Raw genomic sequence first — 9,584 nt, 5'->3', positions numbered from 1 at the left:
AAAGAGCATTAGTAAGAAAACTCAAGAGAATGGTAAGAGAAGTGGGTGGGGACAGGGGACTATGAAATGGAACTGGAAAGATCCTTGTAGTCTTTGTTCATCCTTTACCCTTCACCTAAGTCAGCAGTGAAATGGACTCGTGATATTTCAGAAAGAGGATCCTAGATGACAAAGGACAGAAGAAAGGGAAGTGTTCTTCACTTGCATTCTGGTCCCAGGAGTGTGGGGGTCTCTCACAAAGTGCAGGGAAAGGAGGACGGACCTGCAGTTCTGGGAGAATGGGAGAAGTTGTGCGGATAGTGGTGTTTGTGATGGCTTTCATCAGCTGCAACGGTGAGTAAATGCTTCAATGTATAAGAACAAAAATCAGAGTACTAAGAGGGTAGGGAAAATCTTTTGAATTATAGTGTCTTAATTTTTAAAAATTGTCAAGTGTGGAAAGTCTTTAGTTTCTTGTATGAAAAACAGAGCCTGAGAATTCACAAGAGTCTCCTTTGGTATCAGATGCAGCAAAGGTGCTTTTAAGAGTGGAGCCAACGGGGCAGTTTTGGGCAAAAGGTCAGCTCCCGTGCCCCAAAGCAAGAACAAAACAGGATTGTTCAGGATCCGTGGAGAGGATCTGCTCTGGTGTGTTAGCTTCCAAAAGAGTCTTTGTGAAGCTGGAATATGCATTCTTCTAGAATTTAATAATGCCTCACTGTTGTTCTGCTAGCATGGTCCTGGGAAGAAGAGCTGTAATTGTGAGACTAGGTGCAGGCACAGACATGATTCCCCGTGGTCTCTCCTGATCTGCTGACTCTCTAGGTGCATTAGGAGAGGTGATACTGGAATCTTTGCATCAATTTATAGGCCCATGAGGCATATGTGCCACTCCCAGGGCACCTATGACACTGACACCGGCAGAGGAAGGTTTTGGGAAACAGGAGAAAGGTGCTTTAATGAGTTGTATACAGAAGCACAGAATTGCTCCTGACATTTAGAAAAATGGGTTGAAGTAAGTATGTTCCCCACTTCATCATAAAAAAACAGCTTTGCAGCTTTCTGGGATCTGCCTCTCAAGCGACTTATTGTGAGTTAATGCAGCCGAACATAACCCGTGCCTTTCTGGGGAGGAGGGGAAAGGGGGAGCGGGTTAGGGGGGTATGGGTAGAGCCAAGTCCAGCTAAATTCAGGTAATTTGCTACTTATGAGAGGCACTTCCCAGAGGAGCTGTGGTCTCAGTGGGCAGACAGCTGGAGAGATTGGGAGAACGAGCTGGGTACCACAAAATCCGCCCCCTCTTCTCCTGTGCCCACCCGAGAGCTTGGCAGGGCGCTTATCTGGTTGAAGCAGGTATGATCCAAGAAATCTAGGTCAGATCTGAACTTCTCTAAGGCTAAAGCAAAAAGATTGTGTTCGGTTCACCGTTCCTGTTCCAGGTCCAGTGCTTCAGAACAGATCCCTAAAGGCTCCTGCCTGCATGGCGCTTCCATGCCACCAGGGCAGCTGGTGCTGGCAGGCTAGGAAGGAAGATGCTCAATCGTTTTAGAAAATGGGCCAGAATACGAGAGTTCAATTTTTTTTCTGTTATCATGCATTATAGATAATACAAATCCCTCTGATCAGTCTTCTAATCTCTAACATAGCCCGCCAGGTTTTTGCCTGGTCCAGCTCTATTTCCCTCCAGTGGGAGAATTCACATTGTTTGTCTGGAAGACTACATCCCAGTTTAAGAAGTGTCACTGGGAGGAAACACTTCTTTTAAAAATGCTATCTCAGGGATTTTTATTTTGCTGAGTTTCTCCCATTCCTTCCAATCAGACCTCCTTTGGAGTCATCCCTGCTAATGTTGAAATTGGTCATATACAGAGTGCAGCTGCTCCGCAGGGAATCAGTGGATGCTGGCAGCTATTTCATGGCACACAGCAATGCAAAACAATGTGGGAGAGATTCTTAAACAAAATTGTGTCCAGATGAATACACAGGATAGCACACATACTTGAACTTGAGCGCACCAAATACCTTGAGGGTATCTCTGAGGAGTTTCCTAAATAGCTTCTACCCTTCTTAGTTTCTCTTGGTGGAAGTCTGTGAAAAAAGGAAGAGAAATGGAAACCTTTAAAAACTGATACATCAAGGAGTTATGTTTGACTGGGATGTGCGATTTGAAGAATGGAGCTGTGCCTGCCCTCTCAAAGTCCTCTGGTAAAGGAAAACCAAAGCTCCATGTCAGAAACAAGCTTCCACTACACTAAGCCCCAGCAGTCCCCGCGGCTGTCCCCGTGCACACCCATCCACAGATGCTTGCCTTCCCCCCACTGGCACCTCCTGCTAGCTCTGGGACAGGCTGTTGCACAGAGAAGTGCTTCTCCCCACGCAGCTGTACTGCGGGGTCCTGTGAGCACCAGGGAAGTTGCATACAAAAAATAGTGATGTTAATGAATGCAGACTTGTTGCGTTCATTGCTAACTGCAGTGAAACAGTAAACTTGCTTTGTTCTTCCTTCCTCCCATATAGAAGGTAGAAGTCAACACTGCAAGTGGTGTTGTCAGAGCATCCCGTGTCAGTGAGGCGAGGCCGTTGCTGTTTGACTCATCATGTGCAAGTGTAAGCAGAAAGCCAAGCAGCAGAAGTAGGGTGTAAAGGCTGGGGCTAGAGAGCAGGAGTAAGAGATGCTCCTTAAGGTCTTTTGTGAAGACTGTAGCTGTGATGCTGCCACCAGGAGCAGGATTTGTGCCTCTCTGTACCGAGAAGGAATTGAGAACTGGCAAGTGTCCAGAGAGAAACAATAAAAATAGCCATGAGGTCAAAGCAACTGTTCACTTCCCTGTGCTCAGTGTGGTGGGGACAGGCTCTGGTTTAGCTGGCTGTGGTCTACAGCACATCTAAGACGTGGCCGCATGCTGGCTTCCACCTCCTAGTGATTCCTGTCTGTCCTAAGGATGTTCTACTCTTCTGCTGCATTCTTATTTCTTCCCTTCAACTGTTGCTCCCTGCAGCCCTCCTGGATCTGTCTGGCGTCCACCAGGTCAAGGGCACATGGATGAGATCCACTACTTTACCGTGTACCTACACGCCCTCAGAAGGTTTCACACAGCAAACGCTCATCTGGCGCGTGGAGCGAGACTATAGCACCTCTACCATCTTTCGGAGGGACGATTCTGGTGACCACATCTTGTTGTCTCAGTTCCGAGACCGGGTCAGCGTCCCAAAGGACAGCCCAGGGAATGCCTCACTCCTAATCGAGAACCTTGAAATCCCCGACAACGGACTCTACACCTGTCAAGTCATCTGGAGGTATAAAAATAACAGCTTGATAACAAAGGAGGTGACCACTACAGTTAAAGTTGTCAAAGGTAAATCCAGCAAAAAAGCCCTGCTCTTGTGTAGCCAGTCTAATGCACAGAGCATGTAGGAGAAGCAGCAGCTGGCGGGAATAGTCTTTCACACCATACTGTCTACCCACGTCCAGGCTGGGTGTTGAGGCATCCTCCTCCCTTGCTGTGTTAGCCCTTCTTCTCCACTCGTGGAGCTGTAGGGATGGGCTGGGGAAGGGGGACCAGTTAGTGTACACCCCAACCTGGATCTACCGATGGGCCACCTGAACCCGTGGTGCTTGAGATAACATCCAGATCTGGTTTCGGTTTTGTGCAGGTAGCCAGCATCTCTGTGGTTCCTTAGCAAGTGGGACAGCAAGCGGGTGTTGTAGTAGCCAGATCTGCCTCCTCCCCTTCCCAAGCATCCTCAGTGTGTGCTAGAAAGAACTGTCTTTCTGCAAGGGGGGCACCCACTCAACAGAGCAGGACCTGTGTGGTACGGCAGTAGCAATGGTGGCATAGCTGGTATAAACCTGGCTTCAGGCACAGGTGAACTGAGCTTAACCTGTGCAGAGAGGTGACGTGAGAGCGGTGCCCCTCTTCCTCCTGGGAAAGCACTGCAAGCCGGAGCAAGAGCTGCCGTGAGGGGGGGAGGACCCTTCCCCACCGCAACCGGGGCCAGCGTGACCCGGGCCCCATCCGCTTTCTCTTCCAGTTGCAGCGACCAAGCCCGTCATCAGGGCCAGCGAGCCGGGGCTGACTTTCCCGGCAGGAGCCCGGACCAGCCTGACCTGTGTGGCCAGCGGGTCCCCCCCCATCAGCTACCGCTGGTTCAGGGGCACCCCGGGAGGGAAAGCCCTGCTCCTGAGCAGCCAGGCCGAGCTGGCGTGGGACAGCCTGCGGCCCTCCGACACCGGGAAGTACTACTGTGAGGCCGAAAACAGGGTTGGGGCCGGGGCTGTGCAGCAGAGCGACGCCGTTGAGCTGACGGTGAGAGGTGAGTGCCCAGCCTAGAGCTCCTCATCTCCGCTGCACAAGACTGAGGCAGGGAGTTTCCTCTTTCATAGCAGGATCAGATGCGTAACGCTGAATATGAATTGTGTCTTGATTGCCACCCAGAGAGGAAACCACAAGGGCTGGCATCCTCCCTGCTTCAGAGTGTGCCTGATCACGGCAAGGGTCAGGAAAATGTCCCCTGTGTCCCTCTGGGACCAGGACTGAGCAGGATGGGAGCCTGGGTCCTGCCCTTGGCACATCTTGCTCTTACCTGGCTTGTACTGCAGACAGGGAGCGGGGGAAACGGCCTGACGACCAGTCTCTCCCGCAGGGTCCCCAGTCACACAGCAGCCCAGCCCTGGGACCGGCAGGCACACCAGACCCCCGCTCATCCCCCGAGGTGACGCGCCCCAGCGAGTGCCCACAGGTAAGTGGCCTGGGCCGCAGGGGAAGGGCTGCGAAACCCTGGTGCTCTGTGAGTGACGGAGAAGGCGAGTGAGACAAATCCACTTGACGCTCCTTTTGCGCTGCAGATCCTCTTTGCAGGTGGGTAGAAACGGTCCACCCCGTCCCCCGGGTGCGGGTGCTCAGCTGTGGGGAGCTGGGTCGGAGCCCCCTGGGACAGCAGCAGAGCCAGTGCGAGAGGGACCACGGCCTGGGAAACCGGGGGGCTGCACAGCTTCAACGGGAGGTCACCTGGGGCAAGAAACCTGGCTTGGGGCTCCAGTGCGTCAGGGAGCCTTAAGGTGCAGCTGCCGATGGCAAACCACCCCAGACCAGCCAGGGAGTCACTGTAGGGGAGGTGAAGTGAGAAAGCCCTGTGAAAACCTGGATGAGTCCCATCAGGACAAAGCCGAAGCATTCCCTGGCTGTGGTGCAGCCAGCCACAAGTGCTGGTGCATAGAGACGTACCATGTCAGCCAGGGCTGCCAGGGACCCCTGGGGCGACGGCTGGGGAGGGGGGGATGCGAGTACCACACGCTGCCTGCAAGCCTGCTGGCAGAACACACACAGGATGACATGTCAGAGAGAAAAATCTGTCTTGTCACTCCGAGAGCCGGTCCAATGGGTGTTTTCTTTCCGTCCACCTCAGACGTGTTAGCCTGAGAGAACCAAAGCGGTGTGTTCATCAAAACAGGGCAGGCAGCTTCAGGGCAGCAGTTACGTCCAGCCCAGGAGAGCTGTGCTGGTGAGCGCCCAGCGCTGGGCAGCCAGACGGGCTCACCGGCGAGCGGGGATCACTGCCCACCCCGCTGCTGCTCTGCAGAGCAAACCCAGCTCTCCCGACGCCGCAGGGCAGCTCCGGGGAGCGTTACAATGCATTCACCCTTACGCTTTGGCAGATCTGCCCGCAGCAACGCTGGCCTCCGGGAGGGATGCCGTTTCGGAAGGGCCTCCCATTGCCACAGGTGAGTGGAGTCTCGTGCCGGAAAACACGGGATTCGCACTGGCAAGGGCAGGCTGACGAATGCCGTCTGCAGACCAAACACCAACCCTGGCTGCTGCATTTCGCTGCAGATCAATATCCGCAGGGAATAAATCCCTGGCCTGTCAAGCATCGGGTTTCCCCCAGGCAGGAGCTGCCCTCCCGGCCACCCATCCACAGGCCTGCCGGAGCGCATTCATGGCCTGAAGTTTGCTTTGCGTTTGTGCCTGGAAGGGGCTGAAAACGCTGACGCTGCCCTCAGCCCCGGCCTTGGCGGCTGGCCTGGGCCTCGGCTGCACTCGCAGGCTTCGCCGGTGTCCAAGCCCTGTAGGAGCGGGTCTGACGGCGCTGCGCGGCTCCCCAGCCCCGCGGCTCTGCTAACGGCGGCCGGGCGCGGCGGCTCGGGTCCCCCCCGGTCCCCCCCGCCGCTGATCCCAGCGCTCTCGCCTCCCCCCGCAGGTCCCCCCCCGGCCGCGCCGCCCCCCCACCTCTACGCGCTGCCGGCCGCGCTGGGCTGCGCCGCGCTCGGCGCGCTCCTGGCCGCGCTGCTGCGCCGGCGGCGGAACAAGGCGGGTGAGCGGCGGGGCGGGGCCGGGCGGGGCCCGGGGCGGGGCGGGGCCGGGAGCGGCGAGGAACGCGGCCCGCGGGCGGGACGGGCGGTAGAGGGCAGCCCTGGTCCGAGGGGACGGGGCGGGCGGCGCGGCGCTCGCCGGGACTCCATCCCCGTCCCCGACATCCCCATTCGCGTCATCCCCATCCTCATCATCCCCATCCCCATCCTCCCCATCATCCCCATCCCCATCATCCCCATCCTCATCATCCCCATCGCCATCATCCCCATCATCCCCACCCCCATCATCCCCATCATCCCCAGCTGCCGGCCCCAGCCCTGGCCCCAGCCCCAGGTGGTCCCTTCTAGGGAGAGGCAGGGTGGGAGGGTTATTCCTGAAGGTGGGAACACCTGGAAGCAGCTGGGGGTTTTTTTCTGTGACACATAAAACTCGCTGATGCACATCTTCGATTCTTCTTTTGTTCGCAGAACCTATCTATGAAGTTGCTTTGTGAGTACAAGTTTTCACCCGGGACGTTAAGAAGACTTTGAGGGCATCATATTGATGTCTGTTCGAAAAAGGCTCTTTGCTCAGTGAAAAGCCAAAGGTTTCCTTGACTTGCAGGGGGGGAGGGTCTGAATACCTTGGCAGTTAGCAGCATGACGACATTAACATTTTAGTGCAGGAGGTAGCAAGAGTCTGTTCTTTAATATGTTAGAATGAGAGAAAGATATTCTGGGTCCTTCGCTCTGCCTTGTAGATGCCATGGGAAAACTGTTCTCTGTAGTAAATTCCCACCACTATTTCACAAAGCAAAGGACAGGAATTCTCAGCTCTTCCCTCGAGATAAGTTCCTTCTACACATGCCTTTCTCTTTAAGAAACACATCCCAGTGCTTATCCAAGTATTATTTTGTGCAATTCCTATTTATTTGCTTACAATTATACAAACATATCTTCTGCCCTGTCCTAATCTCAACCTTTAATCCCTTCATACTACTTTCCTATTCAGAAACATACCTTAGCCAGCTGTAGCCTCACATATTGCCATTTTTCCCAATTATTGCTGGTAGTTACTTTCTAAAGGCTAGACTATCTGCTGGTAACTCTTTTGAGTATAACATGATAATGCCATGAGAGTTTATGGTAGCAGTGTGAACTCTTTATTGCTTCTTTTTGTGTGTGTAATTCTTTTAATGTTACTTTCTAGTGTCCTTCAGACCCTCCCAGGCCCTCACTAGATTAAAATGAATTTTGCTGTTCCACAGATTATGTGGTAGATCTTGTCTTTGACTAAGATGTAAACCAAATGACTTCCGATTTAGTTGTCCTTCTCAATCACGTCTCTCTGTTGTTTCAGCCATAGCACTGCAGATATCATGAGATTGGAGACTGATGTGGAAGACCCTGCTAAGTGCCTACACAAGGAGACAAATTCTAAGACTGAAACACCCAGTGACACCTTCACCATGAACAACAGCCGTGACAGCACATGCATCAGGAAAAATCCGGACTATGAGAACCTTGTGAATGCAATGGAATCAGAATATGAAATAGAAAGAATTTAGTAGAGTACCAGCTTTTCCACACAAGCAGCCATGCAGGGCTGCAGATATTGAATGGTAGACTTTACCAAAGGAAACTCTTCTTCCTGTCTGCCTTCTGCTCTGATAAATATACCGGTCTCACTGCTTTCTTTAACCCAGGGGAACTGCACAACCTTCTTGGGCTTTGGCAAATGAGGCCCTGCCCGTTAGTGCAGAAACCTTCAGCCAAGTGGTTATCTACCTACTTTCATAGAGCGAATAATTTCTGAGCAGCCTGAAGGAGCAAGGTGAGGAAGAGAGGATCGGAAGGAGTGGAAACACAAATGTCTTTAGCCTGCAAATCAAGGTGTAGCTGGGCGCAGTGCTGCTAGCCAGTGACACTGGCAAGGTGTACTCTCAAGTGCCTGTTCCCCTGTTAGGACATCCCAGACTGCGAGGAGCCAGGGATTGTGCTGGAAACGGACGTCCTCTGGCTTTTACAGCTCAACAAATACTGGTTGTACATCCTGCTTGTCCTTGAGTCTTTTTTGTTAGAGCATGGTAAAGGGACCACAGAGGGGGGGTTGATGTCCCAGGAATGTCATTTTTGCTGTCAGACTGGAGCTCATTGCTTAGAGGAAGAGGGAATGGCCGTGTAGGTGATGAGCCTCCTAACTGCCACCCTCTGGTTTTCTCCTGGAAAAGCAGAACTGGTGTTGAAGGAAATGCTAGCATTTTATTTTTACAGTGTGGGGACCAGAGGCATAATAAAATAGAGAGAAATTTGAGGCATTTGGATTAATGATTGAGCAAGGGACCTCCCTGGACACAACAGACTCACACTGATTCACTTTGTGGGACGCGATTCAATCTGTCTGATTACAACAGAGATATTAATGCTGACCTATGTTACCGGGATGCTGTGAGTGCTCCGGTTTGTAAAATGTCTTGAAAAGTGCTTGATTAGCACAACGTATTTTCTTTCCCAGGGCAAATACAAAAGGCTTCAAAGGATTTTGTAGCGTATGAATTCTGACTTCCTTGGTATTTCACCATCCAGTGCTGTCATTTTTCTGTTGCTTGCAAATTTATGCTTTTTCTCGGTCTTCTGATTTCATTCTGCAGAACAGGCAGGGGTACAGTCATGGCCATGGTTTGACTTGGAAGTTTGACTTGGGTTTCCCTTTTAAAGAGGAGAGGACAGGAGGCGGGCATCGAGTCAGCCCACACCAGACTCCTCGCATGACTACACCTCGCCACAGCCCCCAAAGCTAGTGGCCAGGGCCACGGTGCTGCCTCCACGTGCAGTCACAAACCTGCAGCCGCCTACTACTGCAGTGAGAGCCCAGTAAGACACAGTGCTCCAAACCATGGCAACATCAGGCTGAGGCCTGGAGTCAATGGAAAAACTCTCATTTCAGTGAGTTGGTTAGAAGCATCAGTGCTTGAGCTGGGCACATTTAGGGCTGAAGGTCTGCCATTAGGACCTTTCTTCCAGATGCTTCAGCTAGTTCTAGTTTTTTTAGGAATTTATCACTCACAGCAGGGTGTAAAGTGTTATGCTGCTAAATCACTGTCAGAGGTTAGAAGGACTCTGGGGATGCTTAATACTGAGTCTTCCTTCAGTGCCAGTGGAAGGCTAAAGTATGCTCAAGAGCCTGAGAAAAGAGGTCCTCTAAATGATGTTACAAACTTGCCTGTGATTTAGCTCAGGAGTTAAAATCCTTGACTTTAATTTCATGCCATTGCTCGACACATTGGTTTGCTCTAAAAAGCAGTTATTTAAAAAA

At 52.3% G+C, this 9,584-nt stretch overlaps 1 protein-coding gene across 1 annotated transcript; it reads left to right on the top strand.

Moving 5' to 3' along the window:
- The first annotated feature begins 284 nt into the window (after nt 1-284).
- On the top strand, nt 285-7,836 carry LOC127019777 (V-set and immunoglobulin domain-containing protein 4-like). The gene is made up of 8 exons (XM_050902005.1): nt 285-333; nt 2,979-3,335; nt 4,012-4,293; nt 4,624-4,719; nt 5,636-5,701; nt 6,178-6,291; nt 6,758-6,779; nt 7,629-7,836. Exons 1-8 carry the CDS (start codon nt 312-314, stop codon nt 7,834-7,836), a joined length of 1,167 nt encoding a protein of 388 aa, XP_050757962.1. The 5' UTR covers nt 285-311.
- The last annotated feature ends 1,748 nt before the right edge of the window (nt 7,837-9,584 follow it).

This window comes from Gymnogyps californianus, chromosome 9 (genome assembly GCF_018139145.2).
Source record: "Gymnogyps californianus isolate 813 chromosome 9, ASM1813914v2, whole genome shotgun sequence".
Taxonomy (NCBI): domain Eukaryota; kingdom Metazoa; phylum Chordata; class Aves; order Accipitriformes; family Cathartidae; genus Gymnogyps; species Gymnogyps californianus.
This window is presented reverse-complemented; position numbering and strand designations above follow the sequence as displayed.

Bases quoted from the DNA above. Each gene is read 5' to 3' on its own strand.
- LOC127019777 (XM_050902005.1), top strand. From the start codon at position 312: ATGGCTTTCATCAGCTGCAACG. The intron at 3,336-4,011 runs GTAAATCCAGCA...TTTCTCTTCCAG, and splicing joins TACAGTTAAAGTTGTCAAAG to TTGCAGCGACCAAGCCCGTC. The intron at 6,780-7,628 runs GTGAGTACAAGT...CTGTTGTTTCAG, and splicing joins CCTATCTATGAAGTTGCTTT to CCATAGCACTGCAGATATCA.